The sequence below is a fragment of the Zeus faber genome (assembly GCF_960531495.2).
Source record: "Zeus faber genome assembly, chromosome: 10".
In the NCBI taxonomy this organism is placed as follows: domain Eukaryota; kingdom Metazoa; phylum Chordata; class Actinopteri; order Zeiformes; family Zeidae; genus Zeus; species Zeus faber.
This window is the reverse complement of record NC_137199.1, coordinates 11266715-11293120: the sequence shown is the minus strand read 5'-3', so window position 1 is coordinate 11293120 and position 26406 is coordinate 11266715. Positions and strand designations below refer to the sequence as shown.

The 26406-nt window shown below is 46.6% G+C and overlaps 1 protein-coding gene across 1 annotated transcript in view; it reads left to right on the top strand.

Annotated features, from left to right (window-relative positions):
• Positions 1 to 25698, top strand: part of LOC307235580 (A disintegrin and metalloproteinase with thrombospondin motifs 2-like) — a 130178-nt gene extending 104480 nt beyond the window's left edge. Inside the window, exons 5-23 of the mRNA XM_080007710.1 lie at positions 538 to 621; positions 2645 to 2801; positions 4334 to 4439; positions 4546 to 4689; positions 4969 to 5101; positions 6039 to 6068; positions 7460 to 7573; positions 7886 to 8031; positions 8453 to 8628; positions 10276 to 10409; positions 10521 to 10644; positions 11856 to 11936; positions 12048 to 12211; positions 13094 to 13250; positions 13938 to 14073; positions 14669 to 14876; positions 16465 to 16594; positions 17282 to 17374; positions 22440 to 25698. Coding sequence (XP_079863836.1) covers positions 538 to 621; positions 2645 to 2801; positions 4334 to 4439; positions 4546 to 4689; positions 4969 to 5101; positions 6039 to 6068; positions 7460 to 7573; positions 7886 to 8031; positions 8453 to 8628; positions 10276 to 10409; positions 10521 to 10644; positions 11856 to 11936; positions 12048 to 12211; positions 13094 to 13250; positions 13938 to 14073; positions 14669 to 14876; positions 16465 to 16594; positions 17282 to 17374; positions 22440 to 24418 — 4296 coding nt within the window. The 3' untranslated portion in view covers positions 24419 to 25698. The remainder of the gene's footprint in view (positions 1 to 537; positions 622 to 2644; positions 2802 to 4333; positions 4440 to 4545; positions 4690 to 4968; positions 5102 to 6038; positions 6069 to 7459; positions 7574 to 7885; positions 8032 to 8452; positions 8629 to 10275; positions 10410 to 10520; positions 10645 to 11855; positions 11937 to 12047; positions 12212 to 13093; positions 13251 to 13937; positions 14074 to 14668; positions 14877 to 16464; positions 16595 to 17281; positions 17375 to 22439) is intronic.
• Positions 25699 to 26406: the final 708 nt, after the last annotated feature.

Genomic DNA, 26406 nt, shown 5'->3' with positions numbered 1-26406 from the left:
CATCCCATCTTTAAAAGCCTGCTTTACACCGAATCTGACAAACGACCGGAACAAACCGGAAGTCCATTCATCCCTATGGAGGTGGTGTCGACAGTACGACCGGAAGAGTTTTTTATTGGAACCGGGCTTAAAACGAAGTAAATAAGTCACATATATAAAATAATGACATTATTAACGTTAACGTTGGATGTCACCATATTCACTATCGATAAAGCTCTTTTTATAGGATTAAATTCTGTGTATTTTCATTTTTTTTCATGACACACTGTATAAGGGGAGTTTTAAACTTTCATTCATGGAACATGGTAAATTTCCAGCTGGAGAAACTGTACCGGAAAAAAAACAACCTCTCCAATCATCCCTGACATCATTTTTTGATGTGGAACTCAGGCGCAGTTCATCCGACGGCCACTAGGGCGGAGGGTCCCGACCGTCCGATGCGATGATGCATTTGGTGTAAACCGCCATAAGACTCTTTCTTTCTTTCTCTCTTTCTCTCTTTCTTTCTTTCTTTCTTTCGTCCCCTCGCCTCTCCAGGTGAATGAGATCTACCACGACCAGTCGCTGGGAGCTCGGATCAACGTGGTCCTGGTGCGGATCATCATGCTGGGCTACGGCAAGGTAGGGCCGACGCAATTCCCCGTCCCCCTGCCTGTGCCAACTTTGACATGCTATGCCCTGTTTTGCTTGGGTTTGCGCACACGCACACACTCACGCACGCACACACACACACTTCTCGCCGATGCCCCGGAGCCGGTTATTCCACCGGACTGGGCAAAAAGAGGAACTAAAAGCGTGCGGCATCCCGCGGGGGTGTTTTCAAAGTTGCGCGCCTTCACAGTTCAGCACCAAAAGCAGCACGGTAACTCTGCTCGTTATGCAATCAGGCCTTCCTCCCGGTGGGGGGTAGCCGGGAATTATGGAAAAGTCCGGTCAAAAGATAAACAGTCAATGATAGCCCTCCTCCCTCATTCATAAACACAGCGAGAGAGAGAGAGAGAGAGAGAGAGAGAGAGAGAGAGAGGAGAGAGAGACCGGACACAGGGGCCTACAGCATCCCCTGGCTTCCTCCAATGTAACCCAATCTGGGCGAGAGCGAGAGAGAGAGAGAGAGCGAGAGAGAGAGAGAGAGAGAGAGAGAGAGAGAGAGCGAGAGAGAGAGAGGGAGATAAAAGAGGAGAGTGCTGGAGGAGGAGGGGAGGGGATTGCCCCACAGGATGATACAAATAGTTGTGATATGATGATGCTTTTGTAGGTTTATCTCTTCCTCTGCTCTCTCTATCGCTACATCATCCCCCCCCCCCATCCGCAAACACCCACACACACACACACACACACACACACACACACACACACACACACACCTTCCCGCAGTGGTCATTCAGGCCCCGCCCCTTTGCAGCCCTGGCCAAAGCCGGGGCTGTCCATCATCCCCAATTACTGTGGCAACGGAGCTGCACCCAGACAGCCTGCAGATTGGCTCTGTGACCCTGAGTCCACACACACACACACACACACACATGCACACACACACACACACACACACACACACACACACACACACACACATACACACACACACACGGAAATATCAAGCAGCATGCAGCACTGCACACACACCCACCAGGGCCCTCGGATACAGAAAGTGCGTTCACATACACACAATCCACTCACGGTGGTATTTTCATTAATTCACACACACACACACACACATACACACAAACACACACACACACACACACACACACACACAATCAAACACATACACAACCTGATGATAACAAAATGCACACACATTTATTCACTGTAAAGGGGTGTTCTTGGAGAGGAAAGATTTCACACTCCGTCATGTGGGCAGAGGCAGACCATATGTCTTTACTGCAGCACACACACACACACACACACACACACACACACACACACACACACACACTGAACCGTGCAGTTGGTAGAAAAATGCATGTGTGCAAACACAGAGAGCAAAACATAAAATTAGACAGAGCTACAGAGAGAGAGAGGGAGAGAGGGAGAGAGGGAGAGGTGTTGACAGAGATGGAGAAACGTGAAGAGAGAGGAGAGGCACAGGAGACGCCCGAGCAGCGGAGGTGAGGGTGATGGGAAGGCATCGATGGCATCTAGCTCTTTCTCCCTATGTGTATGGTACCACAGTTTGCTGAGCCGTCGTATAAGCGAATAATTATAATTTCAGATGTTTTGACTTGTTTGTTTGCACACAGCTCGTTCTAGAGGGTGCATTTGGATAATTGAAATTTATGAGAAAAGGCCAGCATGCCGCATATTGTTGTTTGTGTCGCATTTGTTAATTTACATGCTTGTGTATGGCTTCCTTGGATTGTATTTACAGTATGTATGCACGTTTCCTTATTTTGGCTCATGCCTGCATGTGCATGAGTGAGTTAATTTTGTTTCTGCAGCTTTGCAAGTATACCTCCGCTTTTTTTGCAGCTTGTACCAATGCAAAGCACTATAACACTGCCCCCTGCAGGCCAATGCTGGCTAACAACCCTGCTGCCAGGGTTTCCATCACTCCCCTTACCTACTTCAGACTGCCCTCTCTCTCTCTCTCTCTCTCTCTCTCTCTCTCTCTCTCTCACTCACCCTCTCTCTCTCCCTCTCTCTGTAGTCCATGAGTCTCATTGAGCTGGGGAACCCATCGCAGAGTCTGGAGAACGTGTGCCGCTGGGCCTTCCTCCAACAGAAGCAGGACACGGGGGACGCTGAGTACCATGACCACGCCATCTTCCTCACCAGACAGGAGTTTGGCCCCACCGGCATGCAAGGTAATGCATGAATCAGCACCACACGCTACACACATTCATCCACGTACAATAAGTGTGGTGTGGGGATGGTTTCGATGAGCAGCCACACCTGACCTGGATCGAGGTGATCGGGTCAGTGTGGCTGCATACCTGTTGCTCGTCGGTTGGTCTACCAAGCAGCAGGGAAAACTGCCATCCCCGCACACACTCGGGAGAGGAGCCCTTGTCATGACACGTTCTGTCTGCTCTGGGCTAATTCCAACTGGCCCACTCTCTACAATAAACTGGTGTGTCTACAACATCCTCTCCTGTGTCTCTGTGCCTCCGGCACCCTCCTAGGCCCTGAAAACGCCACTTTGGTGGCGCGTGGTCGGCGAAACAGCCACAATAAGTAAAAGGGATATGATATTATTTAGAATTGTTAGTAGGTTATTTTAGTCGTAGTCACAGTTGGTCGGTGGTCTAAATGAAAAAATAAATAAAACTGGTCTGTGAATATGAAATGATCATCACTATGGAGGTGATACCTCAAAATGCTGCACATTTTAACTTATTTGCTTGGGGTTTTTTTGTTTTGTTTTTTAAATTACAATTGTAAATGTCGATTTAGAAGATCCCAAAACAACTACAGCTCCAATTTAATAATAATACCAATGAAATACTAAAGTTGAATAGTATAGGCCTTTGGTTTGTCATTTTGAGTGCAAAATATTTCTCACGTATTAATTTTGATGTAGAAAACAATAGCCCTTACCCACAACTTTTCAACTATTTAACTATTTTAGCATGCACCTAATAAACAATGTGAACACACACCTGCAGACCCCCCTATGGACACAGGCACCCAGGTATTCTGTAGATCTGCATTATTTCACACAGGGAGGCAGCGCCGCCTCACAGCTGATCCCAGTACAGCTGGTGTTGGTGACCGGTGGGGTTTTCTTTTCTGTGCAGCAAAGTGCAGCCTCGCAGTCGTGGAAGTCCCGGGGGACAGGGCCTCAAAAAAAGGCGGCGGGCCCGGCTACCCAGAAGCCCTTGGGCTGCCCTTGGGCTCAGCCTTCAGCGGGGGAAAATCGATACACAGAGCAAGGCCGGCTGCAGCTCCGCTAAACTAAAAGCAGTAGCAGAGAGAGAGAGAGAACGAGAGCGAGAGAGAGCGAGAGAGAGAGAGAGAGAGAGAGAAAGCCAGGGAGACAGGCGGGTGATGAGAAAGAGGCCGTCATGGCTAGAATAGTACGGGGTTGGGACATTGGGGGGATGGAAGGAAGGGAGGAGGAGGTGCATGTATGTGTCTGTAAATGTGTGTGTGTGTGTGTGTGTGGAGTTCCACATTAGATCTGTCTATGGTGTGTTTGGGTGGGTCCTACAATCAGCCATTTAGCCTCAGTCTGTCCAAATCAGCTTCAGCTCAACAATCTCTAGTGGCACGAATAAAATCTCAACACAGCAAAGAATTTTTCTCTCTCTCTCTCTTTCTCTCTCTATCTCTCTCTCTCTCTCTCTCTCTCTCTCTCTCTCTCCCCCAACCTCTCTTTCTCTCCTCGGTTACCTAGGTTACGCCCCAGTGACGGGGATGTGCCATCCGGTGAGGAGCTGCACTTTAAACCACGAGGACGGCTTCTCCTCCGCCTTCGTGGTGGCACACGAGACCGGCCACGTGTAAGTCGACGCCGCGGCTCCCGCGGCGACGGCCTCGGCTCCCTCCTCTGTTTTTTTTCGCCTTCCGTTCTTTGCTTCCTCACCATCCACCTCGTCCTCTCCGCAGGCTGGGGATGGAGCACGACGGCCAGGGGAACCGCTGCGGAGACGAGGTGCACATGGGGAGCATCATGGCCCCACTGGTGCAAGCCGCCTTCCACCGCTTCCACTGGTCCAGATGTAGCATGCAAGAGCTGGGACGCTACCTCCAGTAATGCACACACACCCTAAACACACACACACACACACACACACACACACGCACATTTACACACTCCAACATTTCTCCCCTCCTTGTTGTGAATGGCAAATTGATGATAGCTGGGGTTTTGGACAGATATGTACGTAAGATCTATTCAGTAAGGTAGGTTCTCAATCGTGGTATTGGTTTTCAATAGATCCCCACGATCAAGAGGAAAGAAGCATTTGTGACAAACGCGTCAAAGAAGATGTTTTTTTCCCAGCACTTCTCAAGGCTCTTCCCCCACAGCTCCTACGATTGCCTCCGCGACGACCCCTTCGACCACAACTGGCCGTCGCTGCCCCAGCTGCCCGGCCTGCACTACTCCATGAACGAGCAGTGTCGCTTCGATTTCGGCGTGGGCTACACCATGTGTACCGCGGTAAGGGATCCATCCCGACGCTTTCCCCGTGCGCTATTACTAACGTAGCTAGAGCGTGCGTACTAATACGGGGTGGCGATATTGCAAGTACTTTGGCCCACTCGAGGCGCCGTCTTTCTGTTTCAAGCTTAACGTCACTTTTGTCCCTTTTTTTTTTTCCCCCCTGATGATATATCGTATCAGAGTTGGGGTTTACTCACTTTGAATTTAATCAGCGCTTTGGATTCCGTCTTTTTCATTCGAGCTTTTGATAACCGATCGTTTCTCAATTGCTGATTTCTTTGTAACGCCGGATTAGAAGGCGGGACTCTTTCTGTGATTGTTAAAAAAAAATGAATAAAAGAAATAAGTGATTTGAACCCAGCGCTGACATCTATCTCTGCTCTACGCTCTGTCCATATATAATGAACCGAGAGTCACACATACACAGCCATTCACATCCTTCTGATGTCCTCTTCTTTCCTCTCCCGGCCACTGTGGGGATTGACATCTTGCTTAAAAGCAGGTAATTGGTTTTGATAGCTATCTCTCTCTTTTCTAATGTAATATTACCACGGCCATTACGTACGACACATAAACCACAGTGATTTGGAGTAACCCATTCACAGAGATCTCTGGAAGTACTGCTAGCCCCGCACACACAGACGTCGTAGAGTAAGCTCCATCGACAATCCGCCATCACGTTGAATCCAAAAGGAGCTCAAAGAGACCACAGAGCTCCACGCAGTAGACCAACTGCATCCAGCCTCAGCATCTTGGCCGACACTGGGCAGCTGTATCACTCCCTCCCTCTCACCCTCACCTCCTCTATGGGACCAGTGTGGCACGCCGCGGGGCAGCTGTTGCTTGATAGACACGGGGGCTTGTTCGATGGCTTTGCACGTATCGTATGGCTAGATTACCCTCTATTCTCTTGTCGAACCCATTCCCCCCTCAGCTACAAAAGGCGGGACAATCAGCGGCACAGGTAAGGTAACCCCCACCTCCCCGAAAGAGATATGGCTGCTCAATTTTATTATTTCTCTTTCATCGTTTTTTTTTTTTTTTTTTTTTTTTTACCCCACTCGTCCCCTGGACTCGTAGACATTTTGTGTGACGTGTTTTTTATTTATTTATTTATTTTGTCTTTACTACTCGTTTTCTATGTTTCACCCATCGTTGCATTTTGGAAGTGTGCTCTGCAGGAGTCTATAATGCTCCGACAGAAAAACAAAAACGGGTATAAATAAACCCTCCAAACGCCGTAGCCCTCCCTATTCTGCGAAGCAATTGAACTCCATCACGGGAAATGAGCTCAAGCTCTTGACATAATCACATCCACTATTGCCGAGAATGGGCGTTTAAATCACCGCGGCGCATTTTTTGCCGAGCGGGAAGAGCTTCATTATGTTGCCATGCTGTAGGAGACTGTAACCGAGTGGGAATAAGTCTTTCCTCTCTGAGAGGAAAAAGGGAACGGGCGAGGCTTTTTCCACGTTTCACCTCAGCTCCGAGGATCCTCCCGGTCTGACGCTAGGAGTCAACGCAGTCTGGCGTTTGGATTATCCACTGACCTGCAGACGTCACGGAAGGTCATGGTGAAAAAAGATTAGGAAAGGAGGGAGAAAGGGCACCGCTCCTCGTGGCGCGGGACAGAAGGTCGGCCGTGGGCGGCAAACGCAGCTGAGTTGCATTGACGCATACGGGCGAGGGAGGGGAAAGTGATCCTCCGTCCGGGGTCTCGGGAGCCTTTCCGTCTCCGAGGTGGACCTTTTGACCCCCGCTGCCCTCTCCCCTTTGACCTGCCCCCATGACCTCGTCAAAACCCACAGACCGTCTCCTCTAGACGGTCTCTCTCTCTCTCTCTCTCTCTCTCTCTCTCTCTCTCCTCATCTGATTTGGTTTGCATGACCTGCCACCTCTGTGTTTCTCGATGGAGAGTGCGGTGCGGTGTAGTGATGCAGTGACGGTGTAGAAAACACAGCAGTGACGTCAGAGGAACAAAACGAAACTATGAAAAAACAACAACAACAAAACACAAATCCAAACATCCAAAAGCCCATGGCTGACCACTGCTGCTGTTGACGTTGTCGTTGGTGATATTTAACGTTGTCGTGATATCTCTCTTCTCACGCCTCTTTTTTCTATTGCCCGTTGGGTTTTTTGTGTGCAGTCTCATTCCAGCTGTCTAATATATGATGGTTTTAGTGTATTGTGTTGTTGAGGATCGACCTCAGTCTGTGTGTGTGTGTGTGTGTGAGTGTGTGTCTGTGTGTGTGTGTGTGTGTTTGTGTGCGTGTGCCCGTGTGTGTGTGAGTTTTGGAGTGTGATATCAGTGAGAGTATGCGTCAGAGATGCTGTCCCTGTGCCCCCACACAGTACCGCACCTTTGACCCATGCAAGCAGCTGTGGTGCAGCCACCCCGACAACCCCTTCTTCTGCAAAACCAAAAAGGGACCGCCCATCGATGGCACCATGTGCGGGAACGGGAAGGTGTGTGTGTTCGATGAAACGACGTCCGTTTAGAATGTGCGACGTCGAGACAAACTCGAAAATTTTCGGGAAAAAAAACCCTGCATGGCCGCAGGAAACTCCGCATTGTATGACTGTACCTCTTGAGGAATAGGGTGGAAAAAACAAAAATGCATGTAAACATTCATTTTTTTTAAGGTTCCCAGTTGTGTTGAGTGCAGGATAAAAAAATAAACACCCGTCTACTTCGAAGCCCTTGCTATCTGTCTATCTATCTGAAAACCTCCACCTTCTCTTCCCCTCTCTGGGTCTCCACTCCCCACCCCACGGCAGCACTGCTTCAAAGGTCACTGCGTGTGGTTGACCCCCGACATCATAAAGCAGGACGGGAGCTGGAGCACCTGGAGCGAATTCGGCCAGTGCTCGCGCACGTGTGGCGGAGGCGTGCACTTCCGCACGCGCGAGTGCGACAGTCCCAGGTACGGTACCTCCGTGGACCTCTCTTCGGGAGAGTTTTTTTTTGTTTTTTTTTAAATCTCTGCTTGATCGCCCCGAGAAACATATTTGGTCCGGGCTTGAAAATCTTGAAAATCTTGAAAATCAGTTCAGGATGAATGGACCTGGACCTGGATCGAGGGTTTTTCACAACGACCACCGTGTGTGTTCTGACCGCCTTGTGACCTCTGTCGCTGAATGCAAATTGGTATTTTGTTTCATTAACATGTGTCAGGTAAGTCAGGTCTACATGAAGGGAAATAGTATTTACACCGACTGTATGTTGTTGGGGGGGTTAGAGCATTATCTGCCAAACTTAGAAGTGCTCAGAAATCAATTGATGGTTTCAAGGTAAAATCTCCTGTTTCACTCTCTGCCATCCCTACCCCCGCCCCCTGAACCTAGACCGGCCAACGGAGGGCGCATCTGCATGGGGGCGACCTACCAGTTCCAGATGTGCAGCACCAACGAGTGCGAGGACATCTACAGCGACTCGCGGGAGGAACAGTGCCGCACGTGGGACCCCCACTTTGAGTTCCACAGCAAGAAGCACCATTGGCTGCCTTATGAACACTCAGACCGTGAGTACGGAAGGACGGATGGGTGGATGAGCGGATGGTCGGACGGACACACGCACACACACACACACACACACGCACACACACACCCACACACACAATGTCTGTTTTATTCAGGCTGTGTGTGGTGTACCGTAGGCTTCGTCCTGTTACCGTCATTGACATCTGGCCGTCCTCCCGACTCGGCTCCAAGGTATGACTACGCCCTGCCAATAAAAAAAACCACGCCACATCTTTGAGAGTCATCTTCTAAAGAACGCTCACGGTTGACCTCCCTCCCTCCGCTCCACCTCCGCCTCCGCCCAATCCCTGAAGGTGTCATTCAAACCTCGCCGAGCCTCTCCATCCTTCCTCCCCCCCCCCCCCGGCTGCTATCGGTGGCAACATATGGCCGAGCTATCTCCGCGGAAGGGATGACAGGTTCGCATCCTAAAGTCCGGGCCAGCGTCGCCGAGAAGGACCCCGTCTTGCATGCGCGCGGTGCAGGGACCGCCCGCTCAGCGCCCGCTCCGATACGTATTAAATTATCATCCAGTTAAAGGGCAGCACTAGAGGAAAGTGCTGAGCTGTCTCCTTATTTAATCTTGGGTCGCCGCTGTGCTCGCTCAGCTAAGAGGGCCCTCGCCAAATTGTATTTCCTCCGTTCTCGTAGTTTTCTAAATGCCATTTTCTTCTGTAAAGGCTTTTTCAGGGTCTCAAATTACTCTCCTGCGTGTGTGTGTCGGCGTGCGCGAGCGCGTGTGCGTGAGTGGGTCTGTGTGCGTGCTTTCAAGGGCGTGCGCAGACATTCACAGATGAGCTTTTCTGTGTTGGTGAAGGGGGAAAATAAAACAGCAAAACCACAGTGTGGAGGTGAAATTGAATTCCATTTGTGGCCTGTCATCTCTTAAACTCCACATTGTAGGGGGGTGGGGGGGAAGGGGAGCGAGCGTGTCGGCCGTAAGTGTGAAATTGCAGCATTTATCTGGAACCATTGATCACATTGTTGTTGGCTCTGTTTGGGCTTTGCAACTCGATAGAGAACACTAGCGTAAATACTCTCCGGCATCGCTCCATAAAGCGCTGCCCTTTTTTGCGGTGCTGCTCAACCCTTGGCCAGCTGGTCGGAGGTGTCCTCCGGCCCCGCGGCCCGGCACCCTGCCGCTTTGGCACCGGCTTTACTATGGATCCGCTTTTTAAGCCCAGCGTTTCGGCTACTCGATAGAACGAGCTGAGCCGTGGGTCCGCCCGTCAGACCACTGATAAATAAGTTTGAAATTTCCTTGCAAAATTCTAAATGGAAAACAATCCTCAAAGACGGGATGATCGAGGATTGTATTCTTGAGTTACGAAAGGTACGGAAAGACTCATTCGTAACATCCTGGAAAAGATGATTGCGAGATTGAGGAGGTTTCTTTGTTATCGTCGAGGCTTCTGTGAAAGTTGGAGTCCGTGTGTGTGTGTGTGTGTGTGTGTGTGTGTGTGTGTGTGTGTGTGTGTGTGTGTGTGGGTGTGTGTGTGGGTGTGCATAATGGTTTGAAAGGACAGACCTGAATACACACCAGCATTGATAGGACACTGGGATCATCGGGACACATTAAATATCATAATGAAATGTGTGTCTGTGTGTGTGTATGTGTGTGTGTGTGTGTGTGTGTGTGTGTCCTCCAGCTAACAAACGCTGCCACCTACACTGCCAGTCCAAGGAGACAGGAGACGTAGTGTACATGCAGAGGATGGTCCTGGACGGCACGCGCTGCTCCTACAAGGACCCCCACAGTGTGTGTGTGCGCGGAGAGTGTGAGGTAAGTGTGTGTGTGTGTGTGTGTGTGTGTGTGTGTGTGCGTACTGTTTGTGTGCCTTCCCTATGTCTTGTCCTTCCATCCCTTCTAAGCGTCCCGCCTCCCTGTCCACAGAGAGTGAGCTGCGAGGGCGTGGTGGGAGCGGTCAAGCATGAGGACAAGTGTGGAGTGTGCGGAGGAGACAACTCCAGCTGCAAGACCTTCAAGGACACCATCAACCGCATCGCCAAGAAACAAGGTGAGACGCACAACCGACATTCAAATGATTCAAAACCAGGATTGTAAAAAAGACATTTAAAAATAAATAAATAAATATAAATTTAAAAAAGTCATAAATAAATAAATAAAAATAAAAACAAAAAAACAAAAATAATAATAAAAAATAATGGTAAAACCAGGATTGTCTTCACCATTAAATCCATTGGTCCGGTCACACTGTTAAGTGCAGGGTTATTTACTGGCCTGGGCCCTTTGCTCGGGATCTGGGGCCATCGTTCCACTGTTTTGGTTATTATAAGCTAAATATCGCCCCCTAGGGGACGGTTTGTTTCATTTAGTCAACACTTGAATAACATAATTCCAATTTCTTCTACGTGGCGCATGGAGTTACATAAAACCGTATACTACACCGAATAACATTTACCTCTTTGTTTCACAAAAGACTCAAATTGACTTACTTTAAAACTCCACTCAAATAAAATTCCATTCGGGAATCCATCCATCCAGTATCATGTTATTAATATATTCAGCTGTGCGTAATCACCGGGTGTCATGACATTTCACTGCATATATGTATGAACGTATGTATATGTATGTGACAAATAATCTCTTGAACTTGAACTTGAACTTGAACTTGAACCTCCCCGACTATGAAAAATAAATAAAATGAAACACTTCCTTGGATTAACTCTTGATGACAATCCGACGTCAGTTTTCCCCCTAGAGTTTGAGGAAGATGTAATTTAATGCGATATAAATTGTTGTTGTGATAAATTATATTTTCAAGGGACACTTTATTGTTATATGATGATATAGTTGAATGTTATCTTTGATTCAGCTAGTAATGCAACTTTCTGAACTTGACAGACTGTTCTAGTGCTAATCAATACCTCGAACTGCTTTCTTGCAATATGCACACGACGAATGACTGTTTATTATATATTATTATATATTCCTCGTATGCAGATATCTTATGAAAGCACCTGTAGCCATCTCCAAGATATTGTATCTTATATTGAGGTATTTGTCGAAAAATATCATGATATTGGATTCTGTTAATACCGCCCTGGCCCTACCACTAGCCAGACATCATCTCCATCAAATTGTACAAGGAGATATTGTCCCTGATCAGTGCAGGGAGGTTTGAAGGGGAAAGAGTTCATAAAGAGGTTTTAGTCACAACTATAACCATGTTGTTGAGTTTGAAACCAGTTCTCTGTTTCTTTTCAGGTTTCCTCAAAGTTCTCGAAATCCCCAGAGGAGCGAGACATTTACTCATCCAGGAGCTGAGCGCGAGCACACACATTCTAGGTATTGAACGCAATGTGTGTGTGTGTGTGTGGGGGTGTGGGTGTGTGTTTGCGTGCAGAGATCCAACTCTGTTCCAGCTGTTTTCAACGTACCTGTCTCTCCCCCTTTAAGCGGTGAAGAACCTGGCATCAGGGATGTTCTTCTTGAACGGGGACAGCGAGTACCCGGAATCCCGCTCGGTCATCGAGAAAGGTGTGGAGTGGGAGTACGAGAACGAGAACGACAAGGAGACGCTGCAGACCACCGGCCCCATCCGACACGGAGTTCTCGTCATGGTATGCAGCCGTACATACACATTTTGCCATCATTACTACCAATATTATTATTCTAATCGCTAAAATGTTTTGTAATGTAAGTACAATATATACATGATCACCATGTTTGAATGGCTTGAAGAATGCGGTGAGTTAAGTTGATCTTTATTTTAATGGATATAAGGCCAGAAGATGCATATACTTTATATTGTACCCACCACACATGTACATGTACAGTATGTCATGTATATATGAATATGTATGTGTATATGTATATGTTTATGGATATGTATATGTATGTTTATATGTATATGTATATGTATATGTATATGTACATATACAGTATGCATGACGTGTACAGTATGCATGACATGTACCTCAGCCAAATCCTTTTATATGTTTGCCGATTTAAAAGTCCATTCACAGCCATGTTGTACATTTCATTTACATTGAATGACTTTTCACTCGATGATATGTGCCTTCAATGCCACTGGAATGTCTGGAAAGTCACATTTTTTACAGTGTTGGTATTTTTCTATATATATTGTGTTGTGCCAGGAGAACGGACGCAATGTCATTTAGCTTCCGCAAAATCTGGTGGAATTCCTTTGTGCGTGTGCGTGTGCGCGTGTGCGTGTGTGTGTGTGCGTGTGTGTGTGTGTGTGTGTGTGTGTGTGCAGGGCTATAAAAGTAAAATATTAATTAAAAGCGGAATATTTTGTGAACCGCTGGCCGAAGCATACTGCACTTTGTGTGTATGTGGCACAGAAACGGCGGGAGGAGCAGCAGGGCAAAATGAGTCTGTAATATAAGATAATAATAAGATAATAGTAGGTGTGCTGCACCTCCGGCGCACCTCCACTCAATAAAACAATAAATATGACTTTTTTCCCCCACCCTCAGGTGCAGTTGCACGGGGACGAGGAGGTGAACTTGTCCTACAAGTACATGATGAACATGGACAGTGACGCGGCCATCCAGAACAACATGCTGGTGGAGGACAGCGCCTACGAGTGGGCGCCCAAGAGATGGTCGTACTGCTCCAAGGCCTGTGGGGGAGGTAGCGTGGCCGCTCCTCACACTGGGGTGGGAGGGGACGGGGGAGGGTTACGGTACATCGTCCAGGGGAAGCTTCGGGAGGGTGCGGTTTGCTCTCAAATGGCTGCGCCTGTTCATAAATCCCAGCATAAAATGAGGGATTTGAATATACTGACGCTCGCGTGTTCGTCGCCATCCGAAACGGAAATGGTAACAAGCCCAGGTAGAGTCAAGACTGAAAAAGGAGATATTATTTGTGAGGATTAGGATGAGGAGCTCTCTTCATAAAGTGCTGATAATGAAGAGCAAATATAATGACGTAGGCATAGCAGGCACAGATAAAAACATCTACAAATGTGAAAACATATTTTTTACTCTCACTATTTGTAGTTTTGTAATTTATTTATTTCCAAATTAATTACAATGTTGTAAATGTTGTTTTCCAACTATTGCGTGTATTATATGAAACAAAATAACATAGGAATTGGTTCAGGTAAAGGAATATTCTTTAGGTGTATTTTAATCCATGCATGGCTCTTGGTGGGTGTTCGATTTGCCAAATGAGTAAAATTTGTCAAGTTTGATGAAGGCCAAAATGCGTAAAATGTCCTTCCCCCATCTTTAAAGCAAATTCAACAAACAACAAACGTTGAACAAACACAAATAATTTCTGCCTTTTTTCTCTTTTTCAACTGACTTCCTGGTTCAGGGAGGCAGTATCTGCGGTACGGCTGCAGGCGCAGAGTGGACAGCAAGATGGTCCACAGGAGCTTCTGCAACAAGTCCAACATGAAACCTCGAGGAGACACCAGAGACTGCAACCAGAAAGCCTGTCCTCCACCCATGTAGGCGCTTGTCTCCACACCACAGCACAGATAGTGCTGTGGACAAACTCATAGAGAATCCAATGTCAGGGTTGATGTGCAGCCAGCCGGTCATTATCGCAAAATAACTTCCGACGGGGTGATTAGGACCCCCCCTGAACTCTGGGGAGGGGGTTATTTGCAAGTATCTCCAGCTGGCTGCACATTATCCAGTTTATTGCACGGCTACTTAATAAATAAATGATTACATTGGATATTGGTTTGAAGTGATCATAAGCAATGTGCCTGGTTTAAGTAAAACAAAAAAAAAAGAAATAGTCCACAACAACGGCCTAAAAAGAAATGTCAGCCTATGTTGGACGGATTAGATTACGTCTGCGTTCATCTCTTGCAATCTTCCATTGTTGTTTCTGTGTAGCGTCACCAGATGACGCCACAAGCGAGTATCAGCAATTTTGACGCTCAACTACTTTATTCTCCCCAAACAAAAATTGCATTCTCAAGAATCAGGTGTTTTATCAAGCTTTATGTGAAGTCTTGATTTTTTTGTATTTATTGTATTTTTTTTTTTACGTCTCACATTCCGTATTGTCCTCTCAACCTTCCTCTCTGGTAGCTGGGTGACGGGCGAGTGGCAGAACTGCAGCAAGCCGTGCGGGAAGACGGGCCAGCAGATCCGCTCCGTCAGCTGCATCCAGCCGTCGGACAACAACACCACGCGCTCCGTCCACAGCAAGCACTGCAACGACGAGCGGCCCGAAGCCCGCCGGGCCTGCAACCGCCACCCCTGCCCCGCACAGTGGAGGGAGGGGCCCTGGTCGCAGGTACAGCCCGCAACTGAGTCACGTTTTGATATTACATTACATTTACATTTAGCAGACGCTTTTATCCAAAGCGACTTACAATTGTTCAATCACCGACGGACGCAGCCATCAGGAGCAATTAGGGGTTAAGTGTCTTGCTCAAGGACACTACAGCATGCTAGCAGGAGGAGCCTGGGATCGAACCAGCAACCTTTAGATCACTAGACCACCAGCTCTATGACGTTAGATACCGGCGCTCTGTTGGCGGGGGTGGTGGCGGTGGTGAGGGGTGGTGGCCCCGATATCCACGGGGCTTTTTTGTTTCATTCCATAATGAAACGGAGTAAGATAAACACGTCTAAGATGAAAACACATTTTTTTTCATTTGTTTTATATGCCCATAACGTCGGGGCTGTAGCTAAATAAGGGAGTTTGTTCAATATCATGGGTCTCTACCAACCGTCCCTACTTGTCATTTCCAGTGGGTGTTAACTTCCACCTGGCTGTCCCTAAAGCCATAATGTTGTTGCCATGGGGTCCAAGCGTTACCTTGAACGCTATATTGATCAACTGCAACTGCAGATTTTTATTTTCAAATTCAATAGCTTTTAAAATTAACAAGTTGTCACACGTGTGTGTGTGTGTGTGTGTGTGTGTGTGTGTGTGTGTGTGTGTGTGTGTGCGCGCGCGCGCATGCGTGTGTGTGTATATGTGTGTGTCGAGTTATTTGGGGTTTTTTCCTTTCAATGCCTGAAACCAACAGAGGACGCTGGACACCTCCACTCCTTTTCCCTTCTTTATTAGAGAATCAGGTGTATCAGAGATTCAGGTGTTAACCTAAAAATAAGAGAAACAAAAGAGAACATAGTTTCCATGAAATGGTCACCACATCCTTTCCTTCCCTCTCTTAAAATGATGTAAATTAAATTAGGTTGGAAGGGCATTATTTTTAATATATTCATCCTTTCACAATATTCTCCAAATATCATTGATTACTTATTATCATCACTACATAATTTTTTTAAATTATTAATATTAAATCAATTATTTTAAGGACATTTAAACTGTTTCGCACGTTCCTCTTTATGGCTCTTTTAAATACTATTTATCAAAACTTTAAACAAAATGAACAATGTCTTAATCTGAAAGTTTTTAACCTGACCCTTTAATCCGATTAAACAAATCAAATCAAGCGGTATTTAGTTAAACTGGTCACATTATTCCCATGGATCAAACATAAATCATAAAATCTACTCACATATCAAAAGCATTATCAAACACAAACGAGTGTACATACCAATAGCGTCTCTAACAGTTACAGAGCTGCTCTTTTTCTCCCTACCTGCACGCCCGGCGCCTGAGCTGAGCTGAAGGTGGCTCGATGCTGCCCTCTTGCACTGCTTCAATATTATTATCATTATTATCAATATTATTCATTGATGACTTAGGACTAGACTGGCTAAATATGAGAGAAAAGTGGGAGAAAAATAATCAAATAAAACGAAACCAGTCATAACTTAACAGTGTGTGTGTGTGTGTGTGTGTGTGTGTGTGTGTGTGTGTGTGTGTGTGTGTGTGTGTGTGTGCGTGCGTGCGTGCGTGCCCGCAGTGCTCAGTGACGTGCGGCAACGGGACCCAGCAGAGGCAAGCCCTGTGCCACACCCGAGACAACACCATCGGCCTGTGTCTGGACAGCAAGCCGGACACCATCCGAATCTGCCGCCTGGATCCATGTCCCAGTGAGTACTCGCGACCCGGTCCCAGTACAAAGGGGGACAAATGTATCGGGACGGAGTCAACAAGAGGACGTCGGGGGGACGTTCAGTCCACACAGAGGAAAGGAAACGGGGCCAAATGGACCATCAGCGTTTTCATCGACTAAAACTAACAGGGATGAAAATGACTTGATGCGGTGAAAAGCAATAAGGATTTTCGTCTAAAGACCAAGATTCAAACGAAAAAGTGTGTTTTGATGAGTTAAGATATTTAATAGACACGTTAACATTATAGACCTGATGTACGTGACCGTGAAGGAATTGCCACAGCAAAATTATAATGTTTTGGTTTTTTTTCACATTTTTTATCTTATTATTTTTTCACAAAATACATAAAATGTCCCTCAACTGAAGGCGAAATATATTTTTGTTATAAGATTTGCTTATACGTTTTTGTCAGCAAGAAATATCTATGTTATTTATCGTAATTGTTTATCACAGGCAGATATTATTTTATGTATATTTTATTATTATTCCTTTTGAGTCTGGCACGTTCCCAAACTTGCTCTAAAAAAGTTTGGGATCCCTTTGCTCTAGACTTGTTGTGATTGCTCTATATGATCATGAAGAACTCCCGCTCCACCTTAAAAAAACACCTCCCCCCGCTCCCTCCCTCCCTCCCTCCCTCCCTCCCTCTCTCTCTCTTTGCAGAGGGCTCCTCGGACCTGAACAAGAACGGCAACATCCTGATCCAGTGGCTGTCGCGGCCGAACCCCAACTTCCCCGTCCAGAAGATCAGCTCACGTAAAACCTCCCTCTATAGCTCCCAGCCCGGCCTCCACGGTGGCAGCCGCCGCTGCATGTCTGTCCTCCACTGGGCGATGCCCGTCTCTGTCCTCCTGTCCCTGCAGGGCTGGCCCCGGCCGGCCCCCTGACCCTCCCGCGCCTCGTGCCTGTACCCGCGCCCGTGAGCGAGCGCCCGAAAAAAAAAAGCTCCGGCTTTTTTTATCTTTTTTGGGGTGGGGGGAGGGGGGGGTCGCTGTCTCTCTCTCTGTGTCGGAGACGGCTCCAAACTTCTGGGAGGTCTCCGGCTCCTGTGTGTGCTGGTTGGTTCTCTCTCGCTCTGTCTCTCTCTCTCTCTCTCTCTCTCTCTCTCTCTCTCTCTCTCTCACTCCTTTCGTGGAGCATTGTGTTGTAAACCGCTGGCCAGTCGAAAACTCTAAAAAAGATTAAACATTTAAAACTGTTGGCGTGACGCGGGAGTTTGAAGGCGGCGAAGGGGGAGCGGAGTAAAGCGAGTGGCGGGGGGGGCCGCCCCGCGTTCGGCGGGGCCGCGGGGTTTTTTGGCGTGGGCCGGCTTGCGTGGTCGCCGCGGGGTCACGGCTCCCGAGATGCAGCTACGCTTTTTTTTCCTTTCTCCAGCACGCTGTCATCGTAGGGAGAGCGAGAGGTGTGAAAATAATAACAGAAAAGGTACATAAATATCTATATAGAAAAAAATAAATGAACATGTTACAAAAAAAAAAAAAATCAAAAAAAAAAAATCCGAAAGCTTTATTGTGAATGTGATCTTGTCACAATGAGGACATCTTTGCTAAAGTGCTCATCCCCACATCCTAGTTCCATCGGTGAATGAGAACAAACGGCGGTCGAGTCGCATTCTGTGTTCCGCTCTCGGACTCCAGGAACTCAGCACAGGGACGGAGGGTGACACGGTAGACATTTTGATTTTTAGGGAAGGGAACTGTAAGGTGAAGAATCCAGGAGTTAAGGCGAATGAATATATACAGTATATATATATATATATATATAAGTATATATATATATATTTAAAAATCCAACAGGGTAGTCTGACCGCTTGAGGTTGCTTCCCATTCCACCTCATCATCAGCCATCCTCTCTTCGACTGTTATACTGAAGTTCAATAAATGCAGCTTATTTGTGCTTGCAGACTTTAAACAAATACATCTATAAATATATTTGTATTTATATATACCTATAAATCTAAATCTATATGAGTAACAATAATATTAATAATGTTTTACCATGAATAAGCTGTAGCTTATTTGCCTAAAAACCTTTGGACTGCTATTGATCGCTTAGATCCTTGACTGTTATGTGTATTTTTTTATTGATTTTACATAAATACAGAATAAAATATTTAATAAGGGTAAAGTGTTTGGGGGGAGGGGATAGACCTATATTATGCAGGACTCGGTCAGTTATTTGCCTCTCCATTCTCTCAGATGGATCAGTGCTTTGTCGTCTTGTTCTCGTTTTCTTTATGGAATAGGATCACATTCTGTCATGCACATATGCATCCCTCACCCGTGTGTGTGTGTGTGTGTGTGTGTGTGTGTGTGTGTGTGTGTGTGTGTGTGTGTGTGTGTGTGTGTGTGTGTGTGTGTGTGTGTGTGTGTGTGTGTGTGTGTGGGTGTGTCTGTGTGGCTGTGTGTCTGTGTCTGTATGTTTTTAGGTGTGTTGAGGTTTGTGTGTGTGTGTGTATATGTAATAGGTGTGTGTGCGTTTGTGTATGTGTGTGTGTGTGTGTGTGTGTGTGTGTGTGTGTGTGAGTGAGTGTATATGTGTGTTTAAGTGTGTGTGTTAATGTCCATTTGTGCATGTGGCCATCTGTGTGTGTGTGTGTGTATGTGTGCGTGTGTGTGTGTGTGTGTGTGCGTCTGCGCGTGTGTGTGTCTAGATGTGTTTAAGGACGTTGAACTGTATCTATTTAATGGTGCTGAAAGTGTATTTAGATGTCTGTTTGTCTGTGTATGTGTGTGTGTGTGCTTCTGTCCGTGTGTGTGTTTAGGTGTGTGTGCGTGTGTGTCTGTCGGGGTGTGCATGTAGGTGCGTGTGTCTGTCCATGTGTGTGCATGTATGTGTGTGTTTCCGTCTGCGTGTTTGTGTGTTTAGGCGTGTGTGTGCGTGTGTGTGTGTGTGTGTCTGTCCATCTGTGTGCACGTGTGTGCGTACGTGCAGGTGTGTGCAGATGTCTGTGTGTTTGTCTGTGTGTGTATCCAAATGTGTACATTTGCATTAGTGCATTCAGATGGAGTGAGTGAACGAGGGAGTACTGCACATGCCTGAGAGTGTTTATCTCTAAATGTTTATTTGTGTTATTTAATTGTTTTATACACCTATGTGTGTGTGTGTGTGTGTGTGTGTGTGTGTGTGTGTGTGTGTGCGTGTGTGTGTGTGTGTGTGTGTGTGTGTGTGTGTTTATGTGTGTGTGTGTGTGTGTCTGTGTGGCTGTGTGGTTGTGTGGCTGTGTGTCTGTGTCTGTATGTTTTTAGGTGTGTTGAGGTTTGTGTGTGTGTGTGTGTGTGTATATGTGTGTTTAAGTGCGTGTGTTTATGTCCATTTGTGCATGTGGCCATCTGTGTGTGTGTGTGTGTGTGTGTGTGTGTGTGTGTGTGTGTGTGTGTGTGTGTGTGTCTAGGGGTGTTTAAGGACGTTGAACTGTATCTATTTAATGGTGCTGAAAGTGTATTTAGATGTCTGTTTGTCTGTGTGTGTGTGTGTGTGTGCTTCTGTCCGTGTGTGTGTGTGTGTGTGTGTGTGTGTGTGTGTGTGTGTGTGTGTGTGTGTGTGTGTGTGTGTGTGTGTGTGTGTGTGTGTGTGTGTTGTGTTTAGGTGTGTGTGCGTGTGTGTCTGTCGGGGTGTGCATGCATGTGTGTGTTTCTGTCTGCGTGTTTGTGTGTTAAGGCGTGTGTGTGTGTGTGTGTGTGTGTGTGTGTGTGTGTCTGTCCATCTGTGTGCACATGTGTGCGTACCTGCAGGTGTGTGCAGATGTCTGTGTGTTTGTCTGTGTGTGTATCCAAATGTGTACATTTGCATTAGTGCATTCAGATGGAGTGAGTGAACGAGGGAGTACTGCACATGCCTGAGAGTGTTTATCTCAAATGTTCACTTGTGTTGTTTAATTGTTGTACACACCTGTGTGTGTGTGTGTGTGTGTGTGTGTGTGTGTGTGTGTGTGTGTGTGTGTGTGTGTGTGTGTGTGTGTTTGTGTGTGTGTGTGTGTGTCTGTGTATGTGTGCGTGTGTGTCTGTGTGTGTGTCTGTATGTGTGTGTGTGTGTGTGTGCGTGAGAGTGTGTGCGTGCGTGGCTGAGAGCGCTGCATCACCCGGGCTTCTACACATCGCGATCAGATACAGAAATACCTCATAAACCTTGATTTGAGAGCGTCCGATCTCGTTTTTACCTTCTTTTGTGACGAACATTCTCCACGTGAACAACGCCTTATCTTGGATTGAATGTAACGGCATTTATCTGTGAAAAGAGATGGCTTTACTCATTCAAAACGTTTCACTCGGAATAGAGGCAGCTTCAAAAAGAAAAGGAAAAAAAAAAAAACAAAAAAAAAAAAACGACTTAACAAACTCACACCCGCCAACCATCGAACCTACCAAGGTGACGTTGGACCGACGTCCGACTGCTGGGAAGGGTTTTACAAAGGGCATAGGGTTACGGAAAAAACACACGGCACCTAGACGAAGAAAAGAAAAAAAAAACGACAAAAACAAAACGAACAAAAGGAAAAAAAACAAAACAAAACACTCATTGTATTGTGATCACATAATTTCTGTTGTGACTATGTAGCGAGCTATCCAAGGTTTCTGCTGGAGCTGGACCGTCAGAGACCAAGCCAGACCTAGCAGTGCGATACTGTATATAACATTGGTGTTGACTGTATTTAATAATGTTCATGACTGTTATCTTCTTACTTATGGGGGCGGGGGGCGGGGGGAAAATCTATAATATTCTATACTATGGGTAACTGTTTCGTGGCTTCACTGGCCTGCTGTGTGGGGCTGGGTAATGTCGGGGAAACATTCAGATGGACTACGTGCACTGCGTCTATATGCACTTTGATTTATCAGGGAAATTTTATTAATGTTTTGTAAATGTTTCATATGACACTTAATGTGCCATTCCAGTTTTTACATTGTCATGGAAATTCTGTATTTTATTTAAGCAACTACTATCATTTATGTACCCTCTTCATCCCCCCCCCCCTCTCTCCCTTGCGCTCTCTCTCTCTCTCTCTCTCTCTCTCTCTCTCTCTCGCTCTCAATCGGAGAAAAAAAAAAAAAAAAAAAAACCCCGATTGAACTGGTTGATTTCAAAGTAATGAAGTGTTTTACCAAAGTGACTGTGAACTTGTACCTTTCGATACAGTTGAATTATTTTTCTTAAGAAAAAGAATATATCTATATATATCGGGTTTGGGGCGTACATCTCATTGTTTCAGTTCCTGTCATTCTCAACAGCAAAAGTTGTATCAATAAAAAGTTTCAAAAAGTCTGTTCCTTCTCTCATCATCCGATGTTGTCGCTGTGCAGGAAAACGGAACAAATAGGGCTATTTCATGTCAAATGCTGGGACGACTGCAAGAGCGAATAGGAGTCTAAATAGCATAGCGTTTTTTTTTAAATGCAGACATAAAGTTACAAATGCAAACGCTCCTCGCCACAACACGACTGGCCGATCCTTCTTTCCATTTTCCATCGCTCTGGATGAATTTACTGACTGCTGCAGGTGTTTGGGTTTTTTTTTCTGCTCTTCCTTCGTGCATTTCCCACTAATGGACTGGCTTTATTACCTTTTCTACTTTTTTCTGCACGGTGTGGAACACACACACACACTCGCACACACACAAATACGTGCACCATAAAGCAAATGATGCCCACACAGTCAAGACGCACCTGCATGTACAAGCTTCAATTCTTGGACATTCTTGAACATACAATCGTACTTCCTCGCAAATGTTAGATCCTAGGACGCACACACGTACAGGCGCACACGCACACGTAGACTTCCACCGGCCGCACCCAGTCTCAGCTCTCTGTTCTCTCCCCCACAGGCCAGCGTTGTCATGGAGACCGCTCTGTGTTCTGTCGTATGGACATGCTGAAGCAGTACTGCGCTCTGCCGGGCTACCTACGCATGTGCTGCAAGTCCTGCGGCAATGTCACCATTACACAGCCTCCGCCCGCCTCCACCGCTCGCTCCACCCGCATCAACTCCACCCTCACCCCCACCACCCCTGTCACAACTGTCCCGCCTACCAGCAGCCTGAGTGATGTCATCACCTCCATCCAACACACCACCACCGCCACCACCACTTCAACGACCGCATCCACCATTGCCCCTTCAACCACCCGTCACTGGACCACTGCTCCTCTGCCTGCCTCAACCATCCCTCCTTCACCGACCCCTCGTGTAACCTCTACGCAGGTCAGCCCTACCCAAACGATTACCACCGCTCCACCCCGTGGCACCAGCGTCCATACCATTTCTACTACACCTTTCACCACGCCTATGCCAACTTTCCCAGTTACCGCCACTAGTCCAAGCCCAGCAGCTCCGACCCTGCCCCCGCCTCCCCCAAACACCAGTGATGACTCTGTGCAAAAGACTAGACATACAACAGAATCAGCTACCAAAAATGCCACGAAAACTCAGGGAAATGCCAGTCCAAAGAAGAAAAGCCAGGGGAAAAGTAGTGACAGAAAAGAAATGTTGGTTAAACCAAAGCCCAAAAAGGACAATGCGCCAAAGAATAAGACTAAGAAAGTAATCCCACCAAAACTTAATCCCAAAAAGACTACTTTGCCCAAAAATGCCACTCGTAAAGATATTACACCAAAGACCACTCCCCCCAAAAATACTAAATTAAAGACTACCCTCACAAAGAAAAACCCAAAGACGCCAAAAAAGCCCAAAATGATTACATTTGCAGAGACCACTCCCCCCAAAAATACTTTCGCAAAGACTACCTTAGCAGAGAATACCCCTGGAAAGACAACTCCAAAAAAGGTTACATTGCCAAAGACTACTCCCCCCAAAAATATTCCAAAGAGTCCAAAAAATAAGGAGCCCAAGCTACCCAAAAACACTCAACTAAAGAAACCCCAGAAACCCAATCCCAAAGAAGGCAAGTTGAAAGAAGGGCCCAAGAAAACCACAAATACACAGGCAAAGGTTCATCAGAAGAAGAAAGCTTCAACAACCAACCCAAATTACAATACCGCTCCTGCCATCCCGACAAGCTCAGAGCACTCAAGAGGCGACCCCTTTTTCACCGCCTCCCCCGGCACTACTGTGTCGACCACAGCTCCGGGTTTGCATTTTCCCGAGTCGAGGATAAATGTCATTTTCCTTCGCCAAACCACAGAGACAGCGAGCGACAGTCCACCGCAGCAAAATGACAAGGCCACAGCGCCTCCCGGCACGTTCAGCCCCGGCGATATCTTGACGCCCACGGGAACCATTTACTTTGATGACACCGCAATGCCCAGTGGAACCATGCCCACGGCACTCGACAGCGACCATACCGCGGTGACCAGTGGAACCATCCTCGGTGAGGATGACACAACTGTGCAGGCGCCTTACAGCGGCGTCCCGGTGACCAGCGGCACCGTGGTCCTGGAGGACGACTTCGGCGTCTTAATTCCGACCGTCCACAACGACGACATGGAGGATTTGGCCACTTCGCCCTGGCTGGACCTGTCGGAGTACATCCCCGTAAGTGTCGGCTTTCCCACGACGACAACCGCGGCGGCGACCCCAGCCCCGCCGCCGGTCGCCCCAGCCGGCGAGAGTGCATCCTCCACCGCCAAGCCCCGGAGCGGGACGGAGCAGACCAGCGAGAACAATTCCGTGGAGGTGCAGTACAACAGGGTCGTGGGCGCGGAGGGCGCCGACATCTCCCAAAACAACCAGATCCCCAGGCGCCGTGTCAACCTGCGGGAACGGACCAAGAACAAGCGCATCCAGGAGCTTCTGCAGGAGAAGCGGAACTTTCTCCTCAGGATGAAGAGAGGCGAGGCGGCGCGATAGACGGAGGGACGCCCTCTTTCTCCCTCTCTCTTACAGAGACGAACGCCTTCTTGACGGACGGTTTGATCCCGGTCAGACCCGAATGGAGCAACGACGGTGTTTACGACCGGGCCTTCACAGATGCACAAAAAGCTCCGTTACAACACCGGTAAGACAAGGTGGACTCTTACAAGAAGATTACAAGATAATATTATGTACGAATGTGCAAATACTTTGGAATATATAAAGCACCTCTCGTATACAGGATGCAAAACAGATGCAGGTTTTGAAGCGAGCTTTGCGGCTGGCGTAAGCGCGAACGCGACGACAGTTATCCTCCTTGACGAGCACTTCTCAAGCACAGCCTCCCGAAACATCAAACTACGCCACCAAAAGGTGCCACAATCTGTCCCCGTTTTCAAAGAAAAGAAAAAAAGTGAGAACGTACAAATGCGTCCCCCATTAAATTAAAGGTTCAATTCGTGTCAAAAATGAACATTTGAAAAACAACACGAACAAAAGGACGTTTCAGTGCCAGATTAACAAACCCGGTCACAAACCATGATGATGTAACAGCCCACGACTGCAGCTCATTTACACCCAGATATCGATACCACTCAGGCACATTGTAAACAGAACCGACCAGATGGACGTTTCCCCATCTCCCTGGGAGTGGCCGAGCCTTCCCAACCCGGGTACGCAGGCAGTAGGACAAATAGCACGACGCCCGGAAAACCAAAATACCCCTCAGTTCCAAATAAACCTCTGGAAGCTCCACGCGGCCTATTTATCGATTTCTCTCAGTCTCTCAGGAACCGGAACATTTTCACAAAGACTTACGGAGCAATGTTGCCAATTTCATGGTGCTTCTTGGATTCATTTTTTTTTTTTTAACTCCGTCATCTCCATATCTTAATAAGCTGGGTGGAAAAAATAACAACATTGAATTTTCGTTATGAATATCTTTTTTTTAATTTTTTTATCACAAAAGGTCAGTGAGTATTGTTATGAGTTGTTTTTTTAGTTATGTTTTTTTTATCAAGGTGCTGAAAGCAATGTCCTCGCACAAGTCTTCCTGTGTTTGTTAATATTTTTTTTTTTAAGGAAAAAAAAAAAAAATAGGCCTTTGCAAATAGAAAACTCTGACGGCCAGTTTGTTCTCTTCCTTGGAACTTTTCCTATTGTTACATTTCTGCCTTGCAGCTACTGCAGCAGCACCTGTACGGATCTCTTTGTACGATATATGTACATATGAAACAGAACTTAATGTTTAATATTTATTAAAGTTTAAGTGCCTGTGGTATTTTGCAATTAACAAGTGGTGTTTGCTTATTCTTTTTCTTTTTTTCTACCATTTCATTTCATTTCCACACTGTTCGACTATACGACCCTTTACAGCTCTACCGTCCAGGGGGAGACATAGTGTTTGCGTTCGCGCTGCGAGTCGAAAAACTCTCACTCTCACTGGGTAGAGAAAAAAAAAAAAGTATTTAGTATTGATTGGTCATACTAACTGACTAACTATAAACATATCTACAGTCTGTCATGGCACACGCTGCACATAAAGGAGCGATCAGAGCCGAGTTCTTGCCCTGCAAACGACTTGATTCTGTTGGGTTTGGGACGGTGGAGAGAGACGGGGTTCCTCTGAAACCATAGTGCGGGATCAGAATCAGAAACAGAATCGGCTTTTTTCGCCAAGTATGTTCACATACATACTTACCAAACATTACCAAACATACCAAACATTTAACTACTATATACAGACATAGATGTATATGAAAATATGTATTTATACATACATATCAAAACAACAGCAAGGAAATTGTATCAGGAAGGCAATAAGGCAATGGTGCAGAGTTGCAAAGTGCTGGAATAAATATGGAATAATTAACATGTTACTTTATTTACATGAGGTAGGTGGATATGACATCATATGCATGTACGCAATGTACAGTATATACACCGTGTTTAGGTTTATATTGACAAGGACAATATGTTAAAAACTG